This window comes from Larimichthys crocea, chromosome XXII, assembly GCF_000972845.2.
Source record: "Larimichthys crocea isolate SSNF chromosome XXII, L_crocea_2.0, whole genome shotgun sequence".
Classification (NCBI taxonomy): Eukaryota; Metazoa; Chordata; class Actinopteri; family Sciaenidae; genus Larimichthys; species Larimichthys crocea.
The window spans coordinates 19,941,918-19,969,667 of NC_040032.1; the positions used below are offsets into that span (position 1 = coordinate 19,941,918).

General features: G+C 41.2%; 4 protein-coding genes across 4 annotated transcripts in view; 3 read left to right on the top strand and 1 right to left on the bottom strand.

The window, feature by feature from the left end:
- ppm1e (protein phosphatase, Mg2+/Mn2+ dependent, 1E) overlaps positions 1-8,168 on the bottom strand; it is a 39,654-nt gene extending 31,486 nt beyond the window's left edge. Inside the window, exons 1-2 of the mRNA XM_010730853.3 lie at positions 7,805-8,168; positions 7,504-7,697 (exon numbers count right to left, since the gene is read on the bottom strand). Coding sequence (XP_010729155.3) covers positions 7,504-7,688 — 185 coding nt within the window. The 5' untranslated portion in view covers positions 7,689-7,697; positions 7,805-8,168. The remainder of the gene's footprint in view (positions 1-7,503; positions 7,698-7,804) is intronic.
- A 2,241-nt stretch (positions 8,169-10,409) lies between these two features.
- smg8 (SMG8 nonsense mediated mRNA decay factor) lies at positions 10,410-16,260 on the top strand. Its single transcript, XM_010730852.3, has 5 exons — positions 10,410-11,257; positions 12,162-13,062; positions 13,301-13,446; positions 13,863-14,747; positions 15,546-16,260. The coding sequence occupies exons 1-5, from the start codon at positions 10,637-10,639 to the stop codon at positions 15,756-15,758; spliced, it is 2,766 nt and encodes a 921-aa protein (XP_010729154.1). The 5' UTR covers positions 10,410-10,636; the 3' UTR covers positions 15,759-16,260.
- Positions 16,261-18,285: 2,025 nt separating this feature from the next.
- Positions 18,286-22,080, top strand: kcnj15 (potassium inwardly rectifying channel subfamily J member 15). The gene is made up of 2 exons (XM_010730851.3): positions 18,286-19,036; positions 20,218-22,080. Exon 2 carries the CDS (start codon positions 20,286-20,288, stop codon positions 21,300-21,302), a length of 1,017 nt encoding a protein of 338 aa, XP_010729153.1. The 5' UTR covers positions 18,286-19,036; positions 20,218-20,285; the 3' UTR covers positions 21,303-22,080.
- An 879-nt stretch (positions 22,081-22,959) lies between these two features.
- Positions 22,960-27,380, top strand: vps26c (VPS26 endosomal protein sorting factor C). Its single transcript, XM_010730850.3, has 8 exons — positions 22,960-23,179; positions 24,551-24,694; positions 25,114-25,263; positions 25,480-25,560; positions 25,995-26,069; positions 26,156-26,306; positions 26,377-26,529; positions 27,069-27,380. Exons 1-8 carry the CDS (start codon positions 23,123-23,125, stop codon positions 27,149-27,151), a joined length of 894 nt encoding a protein of 297 aa, XP_010729152.1. The 5' UTR covers positions 22,960-23,122; the 3' UTR covers positions 27,152-27,380.
- Positions 27,381-27,750: the final 370 nt, after the last annotated feature.

Consider the following 27,750-nt stretch of genomic DNA (forward strand, 5'->3'; position numbering starts at 1 on the left):
TCAAAATGACTCTTCAGAAACCAGTGGGCGACGTCAGATACAATGTCCCTTCTTCATAGTGTCTATGGTTAAAATATAATTGTAAATTTAAGTTTTGTAGATTTTGTATAGAACATTTATTTAAATGGAATTTGACCCACTGGATTTCTTTCAAATAAGGTACCACTGCAGTAATGACGGCTTGTCTGCTCCTGCATACTTAAGATTCATCTATATGTCTATACTTGTTTTACTCGCACAGCAGAATGGTTTAAGTCATACTTAGACATAAACCCTACACACACACACACACCAAACCACAGTGTTCAGGGGGAGTAGACTGCATCCTCTTCTTTTCAGATGTGACTCCCAGCTGCCTGGAGGAAAACGGATTAAAAACCTAACTGGCGTCATTTTCACACACATACATACACACTCACACATATAAGCTCCACATCCCCAAACTCGTTCTAGCACACCAAGTGCTTCACCCACCCCCTATTAACACACACTCTCACACAGAGGGGATCTCTCTTCTTGCAGAAGTCTATTATTAGCTGTTCAACCCAGAGACAAACTAATGACACGTTGGGATGAATCACCAGAGCTGCTGCCTCCAACTATCATTACACTCAAGGCAAAGCTACAGTAGACAGCCATGTAGGATGCTGGCCACCACACAAACACACACACACACACACACACACACACACACACACACACACACACACACACACACTCTCACTCATACCTTCAGTCTGCTTCAAGAAGTGCAGCGAAAGTTCTCGTCCATGAACCTCTGAGGCCCACGTGTCTGCAGGTTTTCATTCCAACACTGATTCAACTAACACTCCTTTATCTGATGTGCAGGACCCATCGTTTTATTTATATTACCTACTACTACTAACATCACTGCCATGTTTCTTTTTTGGACTTTTTTGGAGTAGTCTTTTGGTTCCAACCTGTTTTTTTTTATTTTAACATGTAAGGTCCGCAGCTCCACTCAGCTCTATCTTTCAGCTCATTGTTTTGGTTTTACTTACTCCACTGTTTTGCGTCTGTACTCATCGTCAACATTTCCAGCAGGGATGCATCTATCCGACACTCACCTTGTTCAGTGGATCAGGTATCGGCCAAAGGACTCCATCCCATACGTAATACAGATGGTTTGTTTATGTTATTATAAAATCTGCGTTTCCGCTTTCACTTATATCCATTTCTGTCACAGCAAGCTTCTGAATCAGTTTTCACCGTTACGGTAATACCATGCCTCATGTTACCTCACGTAAAAATGATCCGGGTGAGCTTTAGGCTGTGAGGCACAAACACTTTACATTTGAGAAGAGTATTTGTATTTCATAGGTTGTCTTTGTTGCCAGATATTGATAACAAATTGGTATTTGGAGTGAAGTAGTTTCCAGCTGCAGACAGACACAACAAGTGACTAGCAACAGAACATAATGGAGCGTTTAGCAGCTAAATGCCGGAGTTGGTAGCGACCAAATCAGAGGTAAAAGGGAAGTGAATACTATACCTCATACTCTGCTGTTTATCAATATATTATTAGTGTTGTTATTGGCTTTTTCTGCTTGGTCCAAAGCAGCCAAAATATCTAATAGCATTGATTTGAGTCAAAATCTGCCCTATTTAGATGCCTTGGTGGCCTGGGGTTTACAACTTGTCATTTCCCATCATATCTCCCTAATAAAAGGCAAATATATATATATATATATTAAAAGAATGGGCATCTAACATTTCTAACATTTCTAATGATACCTAGCTACCTACTTCTTTGTTAGAACAACTTTGATTGACTGTCCTTCTCACTGATTTTCATCATTGCCCAAACTTAATAAGACAGACATTAAAGGGATAGTTACAACAATATAAACAGTTTGACAATATCTCTTTAAATCATCTCACAGTATTTATTACCATGTGTCCCAACTCTACTGAGCGGAAGTACGCAGCTAGATAACACAGAAAATCCAAAGCATCAGCTCTGGTGTTGTCTAAAGCACTGTTATCAAACTGCCAGTCTGACTGAAACATGGCTAGCCTGCTGCCTTCTGTATTCACACTGACTACAAAACACCATTATTACTCTGTGCAAGGACGCCTGGGTTGTCGTTACTATGACAACTGATGTATATGATGCAAAGAAATGTCAGAACAGACGTTGTCGCATGTTCACTCTCACTGGAGACTGTGAGGCCAAATGCACAAAGCTTTAGCTGGCAGCGGGCAATGATAATGGGAGCATAAGTGATACATTAGATCGAGTATCAGGTCTGAATGAGAGTTGATACATGATCTGTGTTCCTGTAACTCTTGTATCAGGAAAGTGAGTCTGCAGGACTCCAACCAACAAACACCGCAGCAGCTCATTTTACTAAAACACTTTGAACCAGTCAGCAATGAAATCCGTGAGATCAGATGCTAAAGTAATGGAAACAAATCCTGCAGGTTCTTCCATGTTAACTGTGAAGTCAGTGTGTTGGTCCGTTCAATATACACATCCAGAGTAAGACATCTCCACCAACTGGCCAGACTGAGATGAAATGAGCTGTGAATATTACGTCCTCCAAATTAAACGAGAAAATAACTCATTGGTCCATGCCCTTTTGAAACACAAATACATTTTTAGTTTAAATACAGTTTTTTTATCTGACGCCACTATCGACAGGATGACATGACTATTTAAAAAAATAAAATAGTTTTCTGATCTCTCTCTGGTATAGTTGGATTAGTCACAAACAAATTTACTTTAACATCATGGTTTGAGGTCAAATATCTACTTTGTTAAACCTGCAGTAATGATTATTCTATCGTAAGCAAGTTGTGAACACATTGGCGTTTGATTGCCTTTAATTTGGCATGGCAAAAAGTTGCTTATTTACAGATCCAGCAGTTTCGGTGCAACATTATCATTCACTTGGACTCTAATTTGTGTCTGTCCACCTGGTGAATCTAACGTCCCAGATTTCCTCTCTTTTGGCTCTGATCTATACCAACTCCAGAGGGAAGTATCTGGCTCTTCAGCTGCTAAATGCTCCATTATGTTCACTGGCTAGTCACTAACTGTGCCTGTCTGCTGTTTGGTGCTGAGCAGGTAGTGTGCAGTGGGTTTTTAGAGCTTTCTCCCTGAAAATAGCTGTCCGCTGTTGTTGACAATGATGCTATGAGAGCAGTGAACTAAAATAGTAAAGTTGTGGGCTGGACAGCTACACAATGAGCTGAAACTCGCTACAAAGTTCTATAAAACTGAGCGGAGCTGCAGATTAGGGTGCTAATTCCCTATTTTATACATTGTTATTTAATACATATTGATTGGAGCTGCTTTAGGGGTAATGAAACATTGTAGATTGGGTTAAATAACTACTTTGTTATGGTTTCTGGAGCTTTGTCGTCATGCTTACAATAATAACGGCTTGGTTCAGTAACAATTGCAGCCATTCTTAACAGAAACCAACGTTGATTGCTGGCTGGAGACGCTGGCTTCTGTGTTTTGACCCACCTATTCACCCTGACCTCTCCACACATCTAACCCTCTGCAGGCTCTGTAATAATGTCCTACTACTTCCTCTTTTGCTCCCAATGGACAAGAGTCATAATTAATACGACTGTGTCCTTTTTGGCCATTTGCTGAAATGACTGATGACTTTATCTGGGTTTCTGGGACAGTGTGAGATATTCATGTTCCTCAGAAGATGATTCCTTGTGATTTTGGTGAAACTCTGACCTGTCCTGTAGCATCATATTACAATTACCCGGCACAAAAACTCTATCAGCTGTGTGCAGAAAACAGCCAGAAATGAGTGCCCCTCTTGACCTTGTGAGCAGATGGAAAAGCTAGCTCCTGGTAGAGTCTCTTAAGATAAACTGCTTGATGGAAAGGGGCCGGAGAGTGATTCATAGACTCCAGCAAGCCAAATATACTGTATAAGATTCTACTTTGGCCAGAAAGCAGAAACAGAGGGATATTTTACAAAGCAAGTTAGGCGATGAGCTTAAGTTATTTTGGCTAATAACTGTTTCACAAAGCCAGATTGGATGGACTCCATTTCAAACTCCGGCTTTCAGCCAAAAACTGACATTAGGAATCACACACCGATCTAACTGTTGTTCTTTGGAGAGCGATCCACTGAAAAATTACAATGCCCAGTCATCATGTAATCACGTTTTTGCCTTCTTTCAGCTTTGTTCTACTTTAAAAGTCTTGTAGTTGTCATAGAGCCCAGAGAGTTGTTTTCAGATCCTTTAAGTAAGTGTTAAAGCCACTATCTAAGATTTACCCCATTACAAGTAAAAGTCCTGCATAGAAAGTATTTACTCTGCTAGATTTCCTTTTTCGTGTTGTTATATGATCTATATTATTATTATTATTAGTGTAGCATCATTATTGTTGATGCATTGACATGTTCACAACCTTCAATTGTAGTAGCTGGTTGAAGTGAACTCATTTTAACAGCTTTATGTACATAATCTTTAACATATTTTATAAATGGATCACTTGTTTTGCGTGTAAAATCTTCCTGATCTACATATACAGTAGCAGATATTGAAAAGTGAAAAACGGGTACCTCAAAGTTTGAGTAGTACGATGATTGAGTACTTACATTCTACTGCTGGTAATTTCGCTAAGATCATATTGTTCAGCTCTATAATTTATGTGCACAGTGCAGGGAGGCAAAATGGTTGAAATCTTTTGTCACGGTGAGTATTTTCATATCACAGCATTTAGTGAATACGGAGAAACAAGTTGTTGATGTTGATTTTTGCCGTTATTAAAATACCTGACAGACCTGTCCAATATGGTAGAAAATATCTATGTCATCTCATGGTACTATCATCATATTGTCATCATATCATATCATCATATCTCAAGTGTTCATTCTCTTTGTGTACTAATAAACAACATATAATGTCTGGTAGATGAGCCAGACTAGCGGTTTCCTGTTTTTAAGAGAAACTAACCACATCCTGGCTTCATACTCCTTACTGAACGTATAAACATTCTTCATTGATATTGATCTTCTCACCACACACTAAGTAATGTATTCATTAGGATATCCAAAATACTGAACTACTCCTTTAAGCTAAATAATACTCTTGGAAGATGGAAGAACCTCAGTGGAGCATGAAGCCAAAAAAGTTTGATTTCCAGGCTGAAAGATTTGGCATTTAAAGATATTTTTTTGGCCTTTTTGAGCTTTATTTGGCAGAGGCAGCTTGAAGAGTGATAGGAAATGTGGGGAGAGAGAGATGCAGGAAAGAGCCACAGGTTCGATTCGGCACAGCGAGAACTGAGCCTTTGTGCATGGGCGGATGCTCTACCAACTGAGCTAAACGACACTCCCTAGCTTCTGGTTTTGCTCTCCAATCATCTGAATGGGGATTCATTCTAGACTCCCCAAATGTTATTGGATCAATGGATCAAGATAGTGAAACGAGTCATTTTATGGAGGTTTTTAATGTTTAAAAAGTCCCTTCATTCACAGCGAAAGCACCTGTACATCACGTGACAAAAGCCATTAGTCTCACTGCACAGTTTGGCAGCTATGTTGTATAGTCAAAATTCAAATCCCAGTGGTCTTCCTGAGGGTTTGGTTGTACATGGCTGTATAATAAGACCTAGATATGGCATCGCCACTCACACACATCGCCAGTTTTGCCCAGTCCTCGCTTGCTATATTGCAGCAAAAAATTCCCCTTCGACCCAAAAAAAATTTTATCCACAGAGCACGATTACGAAAAACACATCTGTAAAACTGTTGACAGGACACCTCCGAGTGCAAACTATGACTTAGTCTAATATGAATTTATGGATGTTTTATATTTCTAAATCTTTCCTCGAGCTGATAAAACAAATTTAAAAACCTGTGACATCCTCACAATATAAAGTCAGCACGACTGCGCATATTCAGTGAGAAACATAGCCAGGAAGTAAATGCTGGTGCAAACTATTGGTGAGCACTGGATCTTCAGGTCTGCTGTCCTGTTCTATAATACATCCATGACACAGATAAAATGTGAGCACCTCCTCATTTAAAATGCAACAACTACAGCTCCCATGAGTCTTAGACTCAGGTGTGCTATTTGAAAGTTGTCAGGTGCTAAAAAATATATTTAAACAAAGATATAAATTTACAACAAATCAATAAATGTACCAAATCTATCCTGATTCATCCATCAACACTAAACAGACGTGCGTGCGTGCGTGCGTGCTGTCAGCATAGACTTGGAGGGGGAGGGGAGAGTAAGCTGCGCAATATGTTGAGCGTTGAATCAAGCGTGGACATTGTGACAAAGACAATATGAATGTATAAATCTTATCCAACAGGTCTGAATGTGTGTTCACTGCTCTCCAGTGAAAAAAACACCTGACAGGACTACTGGCTCCATGTGATCCATCCTGCCACCAACATATGCTCTCCATCGCTGCTGGAGTGCACCCTCACCTTCCATTTGAGATGTACATAATGTGCCTGCAGGGTCTGGCCGGTGAGAGTCATTTATTTGCGACATACATACATGCAAGCAGCAGTCCCCTTGCCACTCAGTGCCCTAGATGAGTCCTTCCAACCCTGTTCTTCCCAGCACAGTTTCTGCACCTATTTTGGATTCAAAACCAGGCCAGACCAGCAGAGCTCAGGGCAGAGCTCTCTCAGCCCATACTCATTTTTCACCATCAAGTTTGTCCAATAAAAAAATAAAATAATAATAATAAAAAAAAACACTTGATTCTTTCAGTGCCTGTCAAACTAAAAGCACGATGCATCCTCTCATCTGGACATGTTTCCGCGGGAATACCCTGAGATTAGTGAGGGGAGGGAGGGGGAAAACAGCACTTGATGCGCTTCATATCATAGCGCAGTTTGTTTCCATGAACTAGAATTTCGTATTTGCGTCAGTGTCTGAGGTTTTTTTTTTTTTAAAGTGTAACAAACCAGTCTAACGTTTGAGGCTAATAACGTAATAACCGGTGAGGCTATTTTTAGCCGGCACGAAGATGCGCTCAGCAGTGATGGCGATGGCTTCCTCCCCCTCCTACACCATGATGACGTCGTCCTGTTACGCAAATCCAGGGGTTCACCTTTTGTGGACCTCCAGCAGCACTGTCGCACACATTTCTGCCGTGAAATAAAGAAGCAAATTCGGATATATAATAAAAAAAAATATATATATATAACACGACACACACTGCCCTCCCCTCGGAGGCAGTGCCAGCTTTGAACTTCTGCTTTAGCTTCAAGTCCTCATAAGGTTTCATTAAAGACACTTGTATAAACTTGATGTTGGACACACCCAGCCTGGCATCAAGCAGGTAGCGGGCATCCTTTGAGGGATTCCGGCTTTATCTGTATGTGTGTGTGTGTGTGTGTGTGTGTGTGTGTGTGTGTGTGTGGACCCAGGTAGGGGTCGCAGCCCAGCTCACCTCCACGTTAAGCTGGAGTTCATTTCACTGAGGTTAAACACACAGAAATAAACAAGCATGCCATGACATAAAAGTGGACACTTAACTATTTGTAGAGGTGTTGGAGACACAGGTCGAGGCATTCCCCTTCCACCTCGTCCTCAGTCACCAGGTCCGACAAGGGGCGCATCGGCACCGGGTCGCTCTCCTGCAGAGGCATTCTCATCTCCCGAAGAAAGAGCTCCAGGAACCGTCGGAAGGTTTTCTCCTCTGCTGCAGAGCCGGCCATCATTTCTCATTCCTGGACAGACAGAGACAGCTCCGCCCGTCAGAAACACTAACTTGCCGGGCTAAGAAGAGAAGAGTCAGTTTTTTCTTAGTTGGACTGTCAGTGCGCTACCAGACTACCTGAATGAATGTGGAGTACCGGAGGGAGCAGAGCCGTTGACTACCGGTGTGTCTGAAAAAACAGCGGACCGGACTGGACGAGTGGGACCGTGGCCGTCTACAATTATACTACTGGACTCGCTGTCAAGAAGCTGGACTGAGCCCCCATTCAGAGCCGAGCGGGAACGCGCATCGCGTTATCGGGGATTTCGGATGATCTGAGGGCGGTGACGTCAGAGAGCACGCAACGGGTTTGCATATAGGTCGTGAGCGCGCACGCAGCGCTGACGTCTGAGGGCTTTTTTGGAGACGCGGAGAAGGTGGCCTGTTTTATGATGTGTGCGGCTCAGAATAAGAATAAGATGGTATATAAATAGTTTTTTATATCGTCTTAGTGACACGGCACATTCACAGTATTACATTTTATGACATAGAAAAACTTTATTTAAATGAAACAGTACATGCAAACAATGATGGGATGTGACTATGTACTGAACCAGAGGTACTTCACTTTAGTATTTCCGTTTTATGCAACTATGTACTTCTGGTCCACCACATCTCAGAGGCAAATATTATACTTTTTACAAAACTACATTTGTCAGTTACTAGATTACTTTTTTATATATATTCATTGTCCAGTGAAATAATTTGGTTATTTGGAATTTGTTTGAATATACTGAGGGATAAAGTGTTTCTTTCTTTATTCAAACAAACTCATTCTTTTTAATATAAATAAACAATTTAAAAACCGTCTTGGATTAGCTGTAAAATGCCTGAAAACAGGCTGTCTTTCTGAGCTCATGATAAGATGAATCATTAGAAATACACGGTCAGATCAAAATGACAAATGACAGTGATGCTACAAACATATCATAATCTTAAAGACCGTGATGTGCTGCTGTAGGTTATATAATATGTTTGAGACTGTTGGTTGTACAAATTCTAACATGATACAAAATAATCAATGCATTGATTGATAATGTAAACGATCATTAGCTGCAGCCCTGATGTGCAGAACTGAAAGGCCACTTTCAATCTGCATATTGTGAGGCAATTTTCTATCCTAGCATGCCACATGGGGGTTACACGGGGTCAAGCATATGTCCTGAGGTTACTGTAGGGACAGTGTTAAATCTAAATCAGTGTTACTATGGTAACCGAGGTCAGAGGATAGAGCTGTCTCACTCCCTCAACACAAAAGGTAGGTACATAGCGTGAAAGCCTCTACAGAGTCAGATAACACCCAGTCTGAACACGAAGGGTAAACATATTTCCTTGTTGGTAGACTATTGACCATTTAGAGACATGAGTAGTTGTGGCACTGTCCTGAGGGCATACAGACGAGACAAGAGAGGACAGCTTCTTCAGAAACGAGGCTGCATCATGTCATGACAACAGTATTAATAAATCCTTGATTCTCCTTGGCCAAGTTTTTTAAAAAACCTTTCAGTATAAGACATTTTTGACTCTTGTACATGTTTTCTCCACTGCTTGAACTGACTAGTGATGAATAAAATCCTCCACAACACATATGAACAGTATTTGTTTTCCAAATCATGATCTATTATGCAACTTCCACAAGTGTGATATGAAAATATGAAACCTGCAGTGCATAAAAGACATTCTGTGTCCAGCAGTATTCTTATATTGTTGTTTTGTTTTGTTAGGGGAAGGGTTGATGTAATTTTAAGGTTATATTTGTGTATAAAAAAAGCATATCAGACACAAATGATTAAGTATTACAATATTTATTGCAAGGAATTGTTATAAATCATAAAATATATCTAGAAGGGATCTCAGTAACGGTCTGTCCGGTGTATGCGCCCAGAACACATCCTGTTACTGTATAATGTGTGTGTACTTTCTTCAAGATGAACGTGGAACTTTTGGAGGTGACGCTGTCCTGATTACTTCAGTTGTTTTTGTTTAACCTCGTTTTTGTTTTCTGCAGGCAGAAACTAAACTCTGTAATACTTTAAGGACTGTATGTTTTATTCTTTGTATGAGGAGACTGCCAGGTATGGAGACCCAAATATAAATGTTAATATATTATATAAATTATAAATAAATCATACAAAGAAATATACAGACAACAATTGTCTTTAAAAGGACAAGTAAATGATAATAAATTTGCCTAAACATCATGTTTGCTTTAGTAATTTTAATGCTCATTGTGTGGTAATGCAGTAGATGGTCTTTAACGTATATTGTGTGTTTTTAAACTTTCATATCTATTTGTTATAATAGATTTGGGGTCATCGATGTCCCTTTGAGAGATATCTCAGTTCTTCTGGAGTGACTATCAATGACCTACATGCAACAGAAGCCTACTGGTATATCAGATATATTTTACTTGGGTATGATTTATTTGAGGAAATGTTGTCCACCACTGCTGGGATACAAACCGGCGACCTTGATGATATAATCACATTAAACATGAAACAAACACACCTTACAACAACTTAATAAAACAACAGTATAATGAATATATATTTTTTATTTTTTCACTTTGACCAAAAGTAAAAATGATATTACACATGAGTGCATCACAATAACAACAACAATCAGGATAAGAGTTAAAGAAATGATTGATGATGATTCTGTATTGAGTAGTTTTACTTATATTTTGCTACTGATCCTCAGTTTACTTCACGTTGCAATGGAGTATTTTTCAGTGTGTAATTTTTTTTACTAAAGTAAATATACTCCGGTGGATTAGATATAAAAACACGTTCAGCCATCAGAGGAACTGTAGCGCAAATGTTGTACCTACTCGGACCTTTTAGTTTCTGAACCCGGATCTGAGTGCGTTGCTGTTGTTGTTGTTGTTGTTGCTGTCGCTGCGATCTGAGCATGAAGGAAACAAACATGTGTCCTCTGGTGAGTGTCGCGGATCTGCTGCAGGCAGAGCTCCAGGAGGACGCTGCTCACCGGGACGACGGCCTGTGCGTCGTCGGTATTTTCGGTAAGAGCAACATGCAGTCCGGGCCGCCCAAAGAGTCCATCATCAACACGCTGGCGGACAAACACATCTTCACGCTGTTCGGCGAGCCGGAGGACGGCACCGCGGACAGCCACATCCAGGCTTTCTACCACCAGGAGAGCCGGGTGCTGTACCTGCTGCTCTCCTCGGTGTGCGACAGCCGGCAGCTGCTGCGGGCCTGCCAGTCTCTGAGCGCCGGTACCGGCCACTCCGACGCACACGACTTCTGGAAAGGCCTGGAGAGACAGCACTGCCTCCACCTGCTCTACATGTTCTCCGTGTGCCACGTCCTGCTGCTCGTCCACCCAAACCAGACCTTCGACGTGTCCTACGACCGGCTCTTCAGAGCCCTGGACGCGCTCCGGCAGAAGGTGCTGCCTCTGATCCGAGCTGTCATCAAAGACTGCCCCGTGTCCAAAGAGTGGAAGGTGAACTGTCGGCCCTGCCCGCCCCGGCTGCTCTTCGTCTTCCAGATGAACGGCTCTCTCAAGGTCTGTGGTCAAGCATCCAGGCAGCAGGCAGCCCCTAACCCCCTCTACATTAAACCTACTTAAAGGTCCAGTGTGAAGTTTGCAACCAAATGAAATACTCTCACCCTCTCCTTCCAAAAACTCTGGCTGCAAACTTATTTATCTAGATCAGTGTTTGGTTTGTCTTCTCAGGGCTGCTGTGGAAAAAATTACACACTTTGTGGAAGAGGACCCGCTCTTAGTGATTATACACTAATTAATAATATATCCAATTCCTGTCAATAGATACTCCCAAATCTGACACACTGGACCAAGTCAAATTATTATTATTATTACCTCATTTTAAAGCCCTGTCCTGTTTAGTTAGTGTTGTGTCAGAGTTTATATTATTTATACATGCACAGCACATTGTCTTAAATATAATTGTTCATCATGTAATCACTGAAAATGAATTGTCAATCATTTTTGTAATTGATTAATTATCTAATTTATTTTTTTCTTTACCTTCCGTGGTAGTAAACTGAAAGTCTAACAGACTATTATTTGGACAAAATAAGCTATTTAAATATGTCTCTGGAAAATTGTGTCTTTTAAAGACATTCAGCTTCCAAAAAAAAAAAAAAAAAAAAAAAAAAAAAGGTATAAAGTGAAATTTTAATGAATTAAAATCTAATAAAAGTATTTCCTCTTGCCTGTCATAGGCACTAATGGTCATAAAGTGTTTTGCATCAGATTGCAGGCTATTGGGGGACGTTGCACACAAACTCTTAACTTTAAATGAAACGCGTGATAAGGTGAAAGATCGAAGATGAGATTAATAAAGCTACAAATCAGACAGATGTGATTGTATGGGCCTGTGCAGTCACACAATAATCAAGAGTTTCATGTGATTTTTAACTGACATCTTTTGTTTCTTTTTCCAAAGGTTTCTGGAAATGGTTCCGAATCTGGAGGAAATCCCGACAAACCCAAAAAGCACTCTCCCAGAAGGCGGCTGCAACACGCCCTGGAGGACCAGATTTACCGCATCTTCCGTAAAAGCAGAGTCCTGACCAACCAAAGCAGCAACTGCTTGTTCACTGTTCCTGCCAACCAGGCGTTTGTGTACGTGATACCAACGGTAGAAGAGGACCCTGTGGGGGCCTTGCTTGGTCAGCTGCGGTCCAACTGCATCTTGAGTGAACAAGACACCACCACAACGGTGTCGGGGCCGAGACGTTACCAGCAGATGAGGCGTTCGGCTCGGCAGTCCAGCTTTGGAGACCCAGGTAGTATGTTGATGGGCGGCCAGCTGGTGGACTGCAGCTTGAAGGAATTCTTATGGCAGCACGTTGAGCTGGTGCTGACCAAGAAAGGTTTTGATGACAGCGTCGGACGCAACCCGCAGCCTTCCCACTTCGAGCTGCCGACCTACTCCAAATGGGTCCAGGTTGCCTCCAGACTCCACCAGGTCCTAATTAGCAACACAGACGAAGAAATAGCCGAATTAGTCACAAAAGTGCAAGGCCAGCTGAAGGTTTTGGAGGGTTTTCTCGACGCTGACACAAAGTTCTCAGAGAACAGGTGCCAGAAGGCTCTGCCGCTGGCTCACAGCGCATACCAGTCCAACCTTCCTCATAACTACACCACTACCGTGCACAAAAACCAGCTGGCGCAGGCTCTGCGGGTGTACAGCCAGCATGCCCGAGGCGTGGCTTTCCAGCGCTACGCTCTGCAGCTTCATGAGGACTGCTATAAGTTCTGGAGCAACGGCCACCAGCTGTGTGAGGAGCGAAGCCTGACTGACCAACACTGTGTGCACAAGTTCCATCTGCTGCCTCAGCTAGGTGAACGCTCGCTCCTATTTTCCTCTGCTGTGCTGCATCAGAGCTAATGAGGACAGAAACTTGTAGAATGTAAAGTACAGGGTGTATGATACAAGAAATGTATGTATTAACATTTACTGAGGAAAGTTGAACATCGCTTAGAAACATCAGCAGAGAGTTGTGTACATGCATGGATACATATTTAGTTCTGTTCAAAAAGAGTCTGGATAAAATCAATAAATCTGCTTCACTCCTGTAGGAGAGAAGCCAGACATGGATCGCAACCCACCCATCTTGAACCACAACAGCAGGGGGCGCTCCACCAGCTCCTGTAACTGTGGCAGGAAACAGGCTCCACGCGAGGATCCGTTTGACATCCAGGCTGCAAATTATGACTTCTACCAGGTCTGGAATCACACCCCTACACTCCTTCACGGCTCTGATAGTGCTAACCTGACACATCATACCCAGTCTGTACTCATCTCTGGTGCTGCTGCATTTCTAAGAGATCACCTGTCAATCAAAGGGCCCATAACTGTATTTGTTTTTAATGAAGGTGTTTGCGGAGGCGGCATTTCTTTTTCCATAAAGCGTCAAGGTTTATTTATTTCATACTTGATACCTCCAGAGAAATTAAAAGCCCGTCCACAACATTATAAACATAATAGAAGAATCATTTCATGGTCTCATTCGTTCATTCATTCAAACTTTAGTTCTACACTTCCAGTGATGGCAGTTCTCTCTCTTTTTCCTGACGTCGTCGTTGTGTTTTCCGCATTTTCTGTTCCGTGTGTTCTATAACGGTCCTCCTTCCTGAATAGATGCTGGAGGAGAAATGCTGCGGGAAGTTGGAGAGGATCGAGTTTCCAGTGTTCCAACCCAGCACTCCTGACCCAGCTCCAGCCTCCGACCAAGCTCAGAGACTCCCATGTGAGGTCACAGGATCTGTTGACGCAGAGAGGCTGAAAGAACCGAGCACAGCCCAGAGCCACACACCTGGAGACACCAGCCTCAGCCTGGCTCTCAGTCTAGGCCAGTCCACGGACAGCCTGGGGCCCTACGCGGATGGAGAAGGAACCGATACTCAAGTTCAGCAAAAGAGGCCAAGCCTTGTTGACCGCCAGCCCTCCACTGTGGAGTACCTCCCGGGCATGATGCACTCTGGCTGCCCCAAGGGCTTGCTGCCTAAGTTTTCCAGCTGGTCGCTGGTCAAACTGGGTCCAGCCAAATCATACAACTGTCACACTGGTCTGGAACAGCCAGGCTTCCTACCCGGCTCTTCCTTCCTCTTGCCGTGGGACTTGGTGATTCGGTCTCGGTCGGAGGAGGACGCAGGACTGACAGAGCCTTTGGATGGAGGCACCTCCTCGTGGCCAGCCCCCAACAAGACCCTCGTGGGAAAGCGAGGGAGCACCGGAGGGCTCGGCAGGAGTCGCAGGAGGGACGACATGGCTCGGGTCTTTGTGGGGTTTGAGTATGAAGACAGCAGGGGAAGACGCTTCATTAGCTGCGGGCCTGATAAAATTGTGAAGGTTCTGGGGCCAGGAGGTGCCAAAGATCCCGCCACCAGGGTGCTAAACACAGACATGCCACTTTACATCCCTTCCCCTTCGCAGGGACGTGGCCTGAAGCCTCATTTCGCCCAGCTGGCTCGCCTTTATGTTGTGGTGCCTGACGCCCCGCTGGAGGTTACCCTCAACCCACAGGTAAATCGAACGTGGCTCCACTACACTTTTCAAAGATCACTGGTTAGTCAAACAGTCATCTTTTTATAAACACTCCTCCAGCTCAGTGTCTGGGAATTTAAACACACTTGTTAGTCAGAGGCAGTGATGCTGTGGGCCAGTTCCTTTGTAACAAAGCATCACATTATCTGGAAGCTCAGTTGTTTACTGTCACCAAGTGGCACATTTGAGATCTAGGCATTAAAGCAGCGAGGTTTATCATTCATCTAACAAATTCATCTTCTGCTTTATTCTCCGTACACATGTTAACTAACCCAGGATGACACGGTGACAGCTTCACAGCAGTTAATGTGTTCATTTTGGATGCAGTTAGTGACAGTGATGTGTTTCTACGGTTATAAGACTTTTAGCTCTGTTGGTGAACTTGTCTCCTCATACAAGCTCGTGCTGCACATCATATTTATTTAAATAAGTTACAGCACAGGCTGTCCAAGAAATTACTGTTATGTAATCCTGAAGTTTGAGGTCTGCTCACAGTCAAAGACGCTCCATAGAACTCGAGAATTTTAAGTTTTCTTCAGTATTAAGGTAATCTGGTAATTGTAATGTACTCCTGAATGTACAGATAACTAACAGCAACTGCTAATAGCTAACTCAGCATGCTTTGACTGATGTCAATTTGCCAAGGTATAAACAAATATAGGCTCAACGAGTTGTCTCGATTTAGTGTCTTTCTTACTTTTAATAAAGAATTTATTTTTACTGAAAATACCATCATAATGCTTCAAATTCCGTTTTTTTTTCCTGATGTGTTTTCAGGTACAGCCTGGTCCTCCTCCCTGCCCAGTTTTCCATCCAGAGCAGACAGATTTAGTGTTGCCACCTGACAGTCTTTGGGTGCTTCGTTTCCCGTATTCCTACTCAACAGATCGCGGCCCGTGTTATCCCCCCAAAGAGAACCAACCACTCAACAACTACAAGGTGCTGCGAGGCATCTTGAAGGCCACCACTGCTAACCCTCCACCACAGTGAACAGTACAGTAAAGTATGAAGGACTTCACCTTCCCAGACCTGGTCTTATTTATTTACACCTCCTGATAAAGGTTGAGAACATTTTGATTTTTGGATTTAGAGCTTAATTCAAACAAAGTTACTGAACACTTTCATGCTCCCCAGAGGAAGAACTCATTTTGTAATGTTGCCCAAACATTGAAAATAGCCAAATCATCAGTAATACATGTTTCCTAACACTTTGTGAGGTGACATGGACAGTGGCGAGTGACGAGTAAGTGTTCGTCAGATGGTCAAACACCTTCAGAAAACCCGCTTTCTTTCCAACGTCGGATTAGGGACGAGTGCTGTGTCTGACAATTTATGTAATTTTCCCAAACCGACATTCACACCCACTTCACGCCACAATTGGCCAGCTGTGCGGAGGCGAGAAAACAAGCAGGATGCGAACTTCTCTCTTCCACTCTTGATACAACTATTTGTGCCACTTTTCATGTGAAAAAAAAATAAACACACACACACACACTACAACACTATGGACGACTTCCAGGGAGTCTGAAAATGTGTCCTGAGAATAATAATTAGACTTGAACTGATGTGTATTCAGCATCACTTAACTTTGAGCAGTATATAAATATTTGATAAATGGTCTAAAACACACTATAATGTAGCAAATAAAAGCGCCTGTTTAAGTATTAGACAACTAAGACCTTGTTCTTCCCATACTTCGAAATGCTATGTTCTCGCTAGTCCATGTTAAAAATACAATTTAAATTTGAACATGGGTAAAAGATAAAAGTGACAGACGGACGGACGGACAAATTTGACGGAGGCTTGTTTAAAAGAGTGAAAAGGGGCAACCATGGGATTTGGATGGGTCCATCTGTACATAAACAGATAATGAATGATGATATAATAAAGTATGAAGAAAACAGTTGTAATAATATAAAATATGTCTTCACAGGAGAAGTTAAAGCCAAATACTGAACATTAAAAAGCTTAAAAAAATAATCTTATTTGCTTGTACCACACTATAGTGTTAAAAAACTTTTTGTTAAATGTGTGTATGCTGCTTAAATGTTTTCTCTGTTCTGCTTCATGTGTCGTACGGTATTCCAGCCCATATATACAACTGCAACACTGGTTACTACTTACATACATACACTGGGTACTGGGGAGGAATGTGTACATGTTTTTGTGTAAATAAAAAAAAACATTCATTCTTTGTCAGGTGTTATTAGTTAAAATGTTATGAGTGATATTGATCTATGGGTGATGTAGCAGTAAGCGCTCCCAAATAGTGTTAAAATCTTTGAGGAGCATTCATTTCTCATTAAGCAAAAGAGAAAAAGCATCAGGTTGTCCTGTTTGTCCACTAGAGGGTGGTACACTCCATCTTCAGGTGGTCGATATTTCTATAGGAGTAACTACAAGATACAAAGAGGGAAAATAACAAATCCAACCTGCATTAATCAATATTTTTGATATTGTAACTCACTTTCATCTTCCAGATGAAAGCAAAAGTACTGATGCCTTCATCAATTTTAATATAGTCTGCTGTTGTCTGTGGGTATTTTGCTGTGCCTTTAAATCTTTGTAATAAAAAAAAAGAAAATAACATTTAGACCTTGAGATCTAACAAGATAAATTAATTTAAATAATTTAACTACGAATACAGTCATTTAAGAAAAAGCCATAAGATAGATAGAAGAGATCCAAAGAAGGAGTTTGCATGCCTGATTTCTCCATGTATAAGGTTAATCACACACATCTATCCACATCATCACTGATATTTGGCATACAGTAGATTTTTCAGATGGAGGATTAAAATGTTACGGTCCACTGTACCAAATGCTGAGTTGAGGTCAAAGAGAAGTAAAATGAAGTAAGGCCAGAGTTGGCTACTAGCAGCAGGACACTGGTGACCTTGATAAGAGCAGTTTCAGTGCTGTGTAGGGAGCAGAAACCAGAATGAAAATCTTCACGGTTGTCTTTGTTATTCATAAAAGAAATCAGTGTCGTCAGTGCTGGAGTGGAATCAATTATTTCTAAACTCTTGGCTAAAAAATGGCAGCTTGAAGATGGGTCTAAAATGACTTAAAACAGACGATCTAGAGAGGGCTTCTTTACCAACTGCCTAAAACCGCAGTCTGAAGCGCAGGTGTAAATGGGAAGATTTGAAAGAAGAGAAATGGAGGAAATCAATTAGCGATCTCTATCTCTCTCTCACGCACACAACCTTCAGCAATGTGAGTAATAATGTGGTTAATAACAAAGCCAAGGAGTTATTCTAGGTCATAAAATTGAACAAGCACTGGTCGAGATTTAAAGAAACATTCAACATACACTGTAAAAGTCAAAAGCTTTTTGTTTAAATTGACACTTCAGCTTCGTTCAGTGCTTGAACCTAGCACATTTTCATTTCCTTTTTATACTGAACTGCTCGTACCTTTCAGCTGGCCTTTCAAAGCACTTCCACAACACTTCAAATGACACTTTAAGTGATTTCAGAAATCACACAAAATTTGTACTCACAACTTAGCTCACAAATAGTTTTCTCTTCTGGACTTTGTGTGTGTTTTTATTTTTATTTTACATATGATGTGAAACAAAGTGATGGATTTACTTCAAGTAACACGCCTGTCTCTTTTCCTTCATTGCTTGCACTTCACCTCCTTTTAGTGTTCAACTAACTCATACTTACAGTATTTAAACTATATATCATTCAACACTTGACTTGAAAAATACTAATAAAAAGTGTCTCTACTTTTACGACCACATAATTACTTTTAGTCCTTCGCTTCAACTTCACCTTTTACTATTATTTCAACTATTTTAAGCTCTGAGTACAGTTGTATACAAGTTTTAATTTACAGTGTTGGACCAGAACTGAGTCAGACCACCTTTATTTGTACTGACACCAAGAAGTCATAATGCCCTTCAGAGAGCTATTAGCTTCTGGAAGCAGTAAATCTGGGTGTGTGTGTAAAGCAACAACAACCATAAAAGGAGCAAAACAAACTTCAAGTGTTCAGTGCTGCTATCTCCACCTGTGGACAGGTACAAGAGGCGGACGGATAAAAGCCAACCCACATGCAGATCAGCGTTTACAGCTCTGCTTTGTCTCTCATTTCTGTTCTACCCTGAATATGACTGTGCCAAAGTTCAATCCTCACAACCCGGGACAATAGGAGAAAGAAGACACTGAACTAGATGTTCTCTCCCAGCTTCATCTTACAGATTGTGTGTGACCCTGAGACAAACACCCGAGACTATTCAACAAAGCAGCGCAGCGAGAAGTGAGTATGATAGACATTGTCAGATTTATTAAGGAATTAATAATTATTTAAAGTTAGTGAGCGTTCTCTGGCTCCTGCAATGGATCACCTCAAGGTTAACTTTCAACTTTGTCACTGTTTAAACCATGAGAAGTAACTGATCTGTAATAGCAGTATGTTATGTAGACACTGTGTTTTGTAGTACATTTAATTTTTGTGAAATACTTAATTCATCAAATCTTTCATTTATTGTGTTATTCACTCTGTTGATGGCATGTTTTATCCATATAATAACATATACAGCACTGCACCTAAGTTATTATTCTTTTTTATCTGACATGACATGGTGTCCAAAAACTTTTCTCTGATTATTGATGATGTATTTTTCACATCAGTGAGTATTACAATTACAAAGCTTTTCTTAGTCTGTATAAAAGCACGAAAATCTTGCTTGTACATGTTATATGTTACAGCAATCATGGATTTGGGTACGTAAAACTTCCACAGTATAATGAGATATTTGCGTTCAACTTTAAAATACTGCTTACAGTTTAACAAACTAAATAGAACTCAGTTACACTAAAGCAAAACAAAATGTAAAACAAGACTTTGAATTGTAAATTGTGGAAATGCAGCATTTATAATTTGAGTACTGTGTCTGACAGTATTTAGTTTTTTCCCCTGTTCCACGCCTCTCATTTATAGAGGCCTGAAACTTGCTCAAGTTTGGTGATCTATTAAAGGAAACATCTTGTTGTTGTGTTTTAACATTTTGTTCCTGTTTTGCAATCTGTGTGTTTCTCTGCAACTTCCTGCCTGTGTCTTTATTTAAAGTTTTTTTTCTGTGTGTTAATGTTGCACAGATCCTTCTTAACAAATTGTGCTTACACTTCAGCTCTGCAGTGCAGAAATCTTTGTTTTTGTACCAAAACAGATGAAGTTCACTGAAGTTAAGATGATAAGTTGAATTATGCATCTCAAGCAGGTGTAGTCTTTGAAAGTTATTTTTCTTTCCAGTGAATTAAATCTAAAGTTAGCAGTAGCTGCCCAGGAAGCAGATCAAACTCAAACAAACAAACTCTGCAGAATCTTTTGGAAAATTGCTAATAATGATGAAGGAATAGTTCAGAATTTTTGTGAAATCAATATAGCTTCAGCTGAGACCATTAACCATATCTTCTTTGTTTTTGTCTTTTTGTCAGTCTTTCCATTGGCAGTGCCATACTGACACCTCAGAAGTCACCAACAGTTTTAACTGACCCAGAACAACATGGCAAATGTCCAGCGCAGGATTGTGTCCAAGGATGGCCACAACAATGTGCGGATTGACAACGTTGAGGGCATGGTCAAGCTGTACCTGCACGACATCTGGACCACTGTGGTGGACATGAAATGGCGCTACAAGCTTACACTGTTTGCTTCCACCTTTGTCATGACTTGGTTCATCTTTGGGGTCATCTTTTATTTCATTGGCATGGGCAACGGAGACTTTGAGGGTGGTTTAAGTTCAAACCACACACCTTGTGTGGTGCAGGTGAAGACCCTCACTGGAGCCTTCCTCTTCTCTCTGGAATCCCAGACCACTATTGGCTATGGTTTCCGGTATATCTCAGAGGAATGTCCTCTGGCTATCTTCACTCTGGTGGCTCAGCTTGTCATCACCGGCCTGGCTGAGATCTTTGTCACCGGTGCCTTTCTAGCCAAACTGGCTCGACCCAAGAAGCGAGCAGAGACCATCAAGTTCAGCAAGTCTGCGGTGATCTGCAGGCGCCAAGGCAAGCTGTGTCTGATGGTGAGAGTGGCTAACATGAGGAAGAGCCTTTTGATTCAGTGCCAGCTGACAGGAAAGCTCCTCCACTCCAACGTGACAGAGGAAGGTGAGAAGACACAGATTCACCAGAGCTCTGTGGATTTCTACATGGACTCCAGTAGCGAGTGCCCATTCCTTATCCTCCCTCTCACCTTCTACCATGTTCTGGACGAGCACAGCCCGCTGGCAGGGCTGACCGCAGAAAACTTACGCACTCGTGACTTTGAGCTGCTGGTCACCCTCAATGCCACCATGGAGTCGACGGCAGCCACGTGCCAGAGTCGAACCTCCTACATTCCTCAGGAGATCCTCTGGGGTTACGAGTTCAAGCCGGTGCTGTTCAGCACCACAGGTGGCCGATATGTGGCAGATTTCAACTTTTTTGACAAGGTACAAGTGAGCAGCGATGCAGCTTTCCTCAGTAACAACACAGAGAAGCTCAAACTGGAGGAGGACTATAAGAACAAAGAAGAATGAAGGAAACTGTGGTAACTGTAAGATGTTAGTGAGGTCTGGACCAGTGTGTTATTCTGACATATTGTATATTGCCAAAATGATTTGGTCCTAACAATACTAAGTCTCGAATTTGCCACCAGACTGGAAAACCTGACATCAAATGACATTTTCTCTGCACATTTTGCTTGTTTCATTTAATCATCACCATCATTTTTTTCTCTTTATTGTTTGGATCACCAGGGTTGACAACTATCTGGGTAGTGGTAAATGCTTTTTAAGGCCTTTTTGGAATAATTTATATATATATTTTTAGATCCCTCAGTTCAACAAATTGTTAGTCCAGCATTAAAAGTAGCTTTTCATTTTGGGAAATACGCTGACTTAATGTGCTTTCTTGCACTGAGGCTGGAACATGGGGGAGACTTGTCCCCCAAATATCTGTATAAGATACTGACAATCAGAACTAAATATACATTTGCAGCAGCTTCAATCCAAAAACATCTGTTTCAGCATCGTGTGCAAATGCACAGTGCTGAAAGTAGGTTGAATAATTTTGGTTACTTTAATAAGAGGATCGCTTTTTCTATGTGAATCTAGGTTAGTGTGAATTAGTACACATCTACAGGTGTTGATGCTTCTGTTACTTAGTTTTTATGGCACATGTTTTATTAAAATAAATCAGAATGTACTTACATTATTCTTGCATTGTTTGTTCTGTTTTTTAGGCAAATAGATTATGTTGGTATAATCATACACTAGGTATAGGATGATAAATGATCTATGAAGTCTAATACAATGTTTTTTTGTTTTCTAAATAAAGCCAAATTTTTTTAATTAAATGTCATGTCCCAGAGCATGTTTATACTTACACAATGAGCCTGTGTAAAGTGCTTATAGAAAATGGATGGAAAGTTGAATGAATGAAGCTGCCTGAAGGACAAAACAGGTTCATCCACCGGCTCTAGCGTCTCAGTTGTCTTTTGTTGTGGCAACACTGAAAAATAGCCAGCAGCTCGAGCTGTTGGCAACTGTATCTGGTCAAAACAATCCTTCAATCCAAAGCACAACAGGAGCTATCAAAAACTAGCCTGGTTAGAAAATACTAAAGGTTGTCCAAAGAAAGGTTATCTAATTTCTAAAGGGTGTAGTCCTGTCTGAGCATCTTATGAATAAATAGAAAATACCACCAGTGATTCATATTAGTGTTAACAGTAGTGAAACTTTAATCTCAAATTGTCACCACTGTACAGTTCATAGCTGACTTTTGTAACTCTGCAGCTTGTTACTGTGAGCATACAGCAAAGACCAGCAGGACTATTTTGACAGATTATTTTAGTAGACAAAATTTTAGGGTTGGTTTACAAACAAACAAAAACATACATTTTCATTTCACATTTTTACTTCTACCCAAATCACATTAATAAAGCTTCAATTGGAACATTTTTTTCAGTAGAAAGTAGTTAAAAATAGTTGAATATTTTACTTTTATTATTATTAATTATGTTTGTTAATTTATTTTAATGTGTTCAGTACTGGAAATAAAACTCTATCATATCAGAAATCTCAAGGACAGTGGACACACAAACCTATTAAGCCTTTTTTGTTAATTTGGGATTGTGAGTTCCGCTTTTACTTTGAAGGATTCAAACCGGAAGCACTTTTTTTCCGAGGCCGCTTTTATTCTGAAGCATTTGAACCGGAAGTCGTATTGTTGTCGCCGCTGAGCGGAACACAAACCAGGAGAGTGAATGTAGATGAAAACACTTTATATGTTTATTATTTTAACAGCAAAGAGGCTGGAAACATTTCTTTAACGTCTGTCTGATGAGTGGTGGTCAGCGATGAGCGTCACTTTGGATATAAGACTGAAAAGAGCGAACAAAGTTTACCATGAAGGGGTGAGCACGTTAACCTCAGTCAGCTGACGAGCTGCTTCTGTGGTTTGTTTACCAAACGATAACCTTTCTGCCCTGGTGTTTAACCATGGTATAACACTGTATTTTTTATTAAAACACTAGTCCAGCTAGCTACTTAGCTTGGAGGCGTTGTTCTTTCGGCACATGACCAGCAGCTGATTGACCCGGTGTTACGACAAAATCTGCTACCCTGTCAGATGATGTGCTGCCGGAAGTGTTGGCTCTACAGACAGAGCAGTTACTGCTGTCACAACTGTAGCTGTGGACATAAAAACATGAGCATTGACATGATACTCCTTCAATAACAACTACCATAGCTAATACTAATACTACTTTTAGTACTCCAGCTACTACTGCTATGTAAGAAGTATAGTAAATCTGTAACAGTTACTAAAACTGCTTCTGCTACTATTACTGTATCTGTAATACCCATTTTCACAGCAGCCATTTTGACATGAAATGGCAGGTAAACACAGGTGTTATTGATGATACTAATTAAGGCCTCGCTCCATTCAGGTCAAACAGGGTGCTGTGGTGCATGCTGGCTCACTACCATTAGAAAAAACCTGTGTTTACCTTAATATTGCTACTGTGAAAAAGGTCTGTTAAAGTTAGGGTTAGCAATAAACTGTGCAAACTATATCTTGTATCTATAACATGACCTGCTCAGTAGTATTTTAGTCACAATTTTAAAAAAAACAGTCACAGAAAACTAGTGGAGTTGTATCAATTTTGTTAGTTTATGTTAAAAGATACTTTTTGACTGGTATCTGGCTCTAAAATCTCAGTATCGGTCTACACACACACTTTTACTGGTACTGTTGCAGCTGTAACTGCTTCTACTGCAGTACTACTTCTTCTGTTACAATGGTACTGCCCTGACTACTGCTGCTACTTGTACGGATTACATCTTACCTCTCAAGTCCACAGCAAGGGCTGGCTCAATTCGTGGCAGCGGCAGCTAGTAGTGGCTCTTCCCGGTGTCTGAGGCAGCTGCTACTGACCTGCCGCGGCAGCTGCCGGTATCTGAGGCAGCTGCCACTGACCTGGCGAGGCAGCTCAGAGACCTGCAGCTGATGGTCTGCCTCAGATACTGCCAGCCGCCGCAGCAGGTCAGCAGCAGCTGCCTCAGATACTGCCAGCTGCCGCGGCAGGTCAGTGGCAGCCTGGAAATGCCACTACTAGCTGCCGCTGCCTCGAATTGAGCCAGCCCTCTCTTAAAGTCCAACCGATGTTGGATTTTTGAGAACATCAGCAATACCAATATGAAATATTGTGTGATACGCTTCGACTACAAATATTATGGTGAAGACATCAGTCAGTAATTTAACAGTGTTGTTGTTTTGTGTGCAGGAAACGGTGGCTGGTGTCATCCTGTTGGTGTGCAGGGAGGCGCTGCAGCATCACGGCATCACTCTGAGCATGGAGGGGCTGGTGAACCTGCAACTGAGCTCCAAGAGCGTTGGCGTCTTCGAGGCTTTCTACAACTCTGTCAAGGTTAACTATGAGCCACGTGGAGATGAAACATTTTAAATAATCCGAAGGTGTGCAGGCTAAACTGATGGCTTGTTGCATCATTAATGAATAAACCACTCCAGTCCCACTTGGGATGGAATACTTTGGGAGCAGTGTTGGATGCAGGAATGTGAGTCCAATTTTTTTCTGGGAATGGAAGCCACTAATTTGAATTGAGGTCATGTTCAGTGGCTGTTGACATATTTCTGGTTTTAGGGCTGGTTTTGCATGGACTGTGCACCAAATTCACTGCACAGTTTTAGCTGGTCGACAGTGAGAACATTCATCTTTTTCAGGTTAAATAGTCAAACGCTGCTCAGTCTGACAACATGATACTGATATTACACATAGTATAAGCTGTTGCTGATATTAAAATCTGACCTTCCTGCCTCATGTTGCAGCCCATCCAGCTGATCAGCAGTAACATCGAGGTGGCCAAGGCAGGAAAAGTTCCAGCAGGCAAGACTGAGATCCCCTTTGAGTTCCCTCTGAACACAAAAGGCAACAAAGTGCTGTACGAGACATACCACGGTGTCTTTGTCAACATTCAGGTGAGCGAGGGACAAAAAAATACTTTTTGTACGCGAGGTGGTCACCGTGTGGTTTCATGGCTCCCCCTGTCTCCCCTCTCGTTTTTCTTGAAAAGGATAAGTGGTTTTGGAAAATGAATGAAAAATGTGACATGAATTGAGTTTGATCAAACCGTATAACATTAATCCGTGCTGCAACATACAAAAGAATCTCCATCTTGTTTGTCTCCACCTCAGTACACCCTGCGCTGTGACATGAAGCGCTCCCTGCTGGCCAAAGACTTGAGCAGGAACTGTGAGTTCATTGTGCACTCTCAGGTGAGAGAAACGTTATATTATTTACATAAACTACTGTGACTATTCCACTGTGACCAGACTGTCACAGGGCTTTTAATGTAGCGAAGTCAAGACATTTATCATTATTGTAAGAACACCATGTGTTTGTGATAGGATAAAAAAGAATCTGTGGTGATGTCTCAGATGATTTTGTTGAATATCAAAAACATTTGATGCCGTCTTGGAATAATCTTGTAACCATAAATCTCATCTGAGATCAGTCATGTAGTTTGTGTGAACTCACGTCAACATGACGACAGTCTGGAACAAAAATGTCTGTGACTCGTAGCAAGATTTTAACACTTCTAGTCTGCACTTGGCTTTATGTCTGCACTTTCCAGAGGCGCATGATGCATAAACCGTCATCAGATGAATTTTAGAAATGTGCTGAATCTGTTGCTCTGTTTGATTTTCAGCCGCAGAAAGCTAAAGTTGTCCCCACTCCAGTCAACTTCACCATCACGCCAGACACCCTGCAGAACATCCGCGAGGTGAAAAACACTTTAGCAAATGTTATTGCTTCTTTTTGTTTTCCTTAAAGCTGTACTGACTTGAGGAAGTTGCTTTCTGTCTTCAGAGGACCGCACTGCCAAAGTTTTTAATCAGAGGCCATTTAGACGCCACAAACTGTGTCATCAGCCAGCCGCTGACTGGAGAGGTGGTGGTGGAGAACTCTGACGTTCCCATCAAGAGTATTGAACTGCAGCTTGTGCGAGTAGAGACCTGTGGTAAGTTCACGCTGTGAGATGATTGGATGAGTTCTAAGTTTCCGGTCTTCTAAATGTCCGCTGTGTTCAGGTTGTGCTGAAGGTTACGCCAGAGATGCCACAGAGATCCAGAACATCCAGATAGCTGAAGGTGATGTTTGCCACAGTCTCGCTATTCCCATCTACATGGTGTTCCCCAGGCTGTTCACCTGCCCCACACTGGAGACCACCAACTTCAAAGTCGGTCAGTAAAACCTTCCAGTCCTATCACACACATTGATTTTGGTGTATGTTGGACCTTAAATACATAACAAAGCTATGCATCATCAGACTTATCCTTTCAATAACATGATGGGTCCCACAGAAAGCACAGACAAATTTATTTTTCAACTATTTTTCAAATTCCCCCACACATTTGTCAGACTCTGTAAATTACTAAATTAAATGGATAAGTATTTATGATAAAAAAATTGAAAAAAATATGTTATTAGCATTAAAAAATCCAGTAACATCAAACTGTCAGTGTTTTATAACCATTGTTTGGTTTGATGGAAGGAAAATTAAATAATGACAACCTAACTTAAGGATAACTTCTTTAATGCTTCCAACAAGTGTATGGACTAAGTATTTTCAACATTTCGGGGAATAAATTAATCATTTAATATAAAGCTGTATGTTATGTTGTATAAAGAGTGTTTCCCAAAAATGTTTTCACTGATATTTCAGACATTCATCCCCAGTAAGTTCTCACAATGTGATGACATGTTGTTTCTGTCCTTGTAGAGTTTGAAGTCAACATTGTCATCGTGCTTCATGACGATCATCTGATCACAGAGAACTTCCCGCTGAAGCTGTGCAGAGTCTAAAGCTGGAATCACATCAGCGCTGAGATAAGTTTACTGCAGACCTGCTGGCTACAACACACAGGACCGAGCGTCAGTGTGAAGTGTTCCCATGTGGAGATCTGACTTTTGTTTTTTCATGTAACAGTTCCTGAAATGATGTTAACCTTCTGTGGCTCCAGGAAATGGATTGTTTGACTTAATATATGTTTAGATGAATGACCAAACGTGTTTCAACAGAGACCATTCCTTTGTGATTTAAAAAAAAAAAAAAAGTTTAATAAATGTCACATTTTTTTCAAAGTGAACTTTGAATTTTTTTTATTTTTACATACCATGATCAGTTATTGTTATTTAAGACATTGCACTCATTTCAAGAATTTTCAGACTAACATCTCAAACTAACATCCGATGGTACCGTCACAGCCTGTTTACTAAATAATGTTCTGGATTTGTGTAAATATGCATTATAGATTGAAGACTACAAGATTAAACAAAACAGTGCACGTGGCATCCACTTTTAACTAACAATCCTGTAACACAATGTGCTGCATTTTAATGAATGTAAAAGTCTACTACTCTACTGAGTATCTATCTATAGAAACATGTTGTGGTTTTACTGG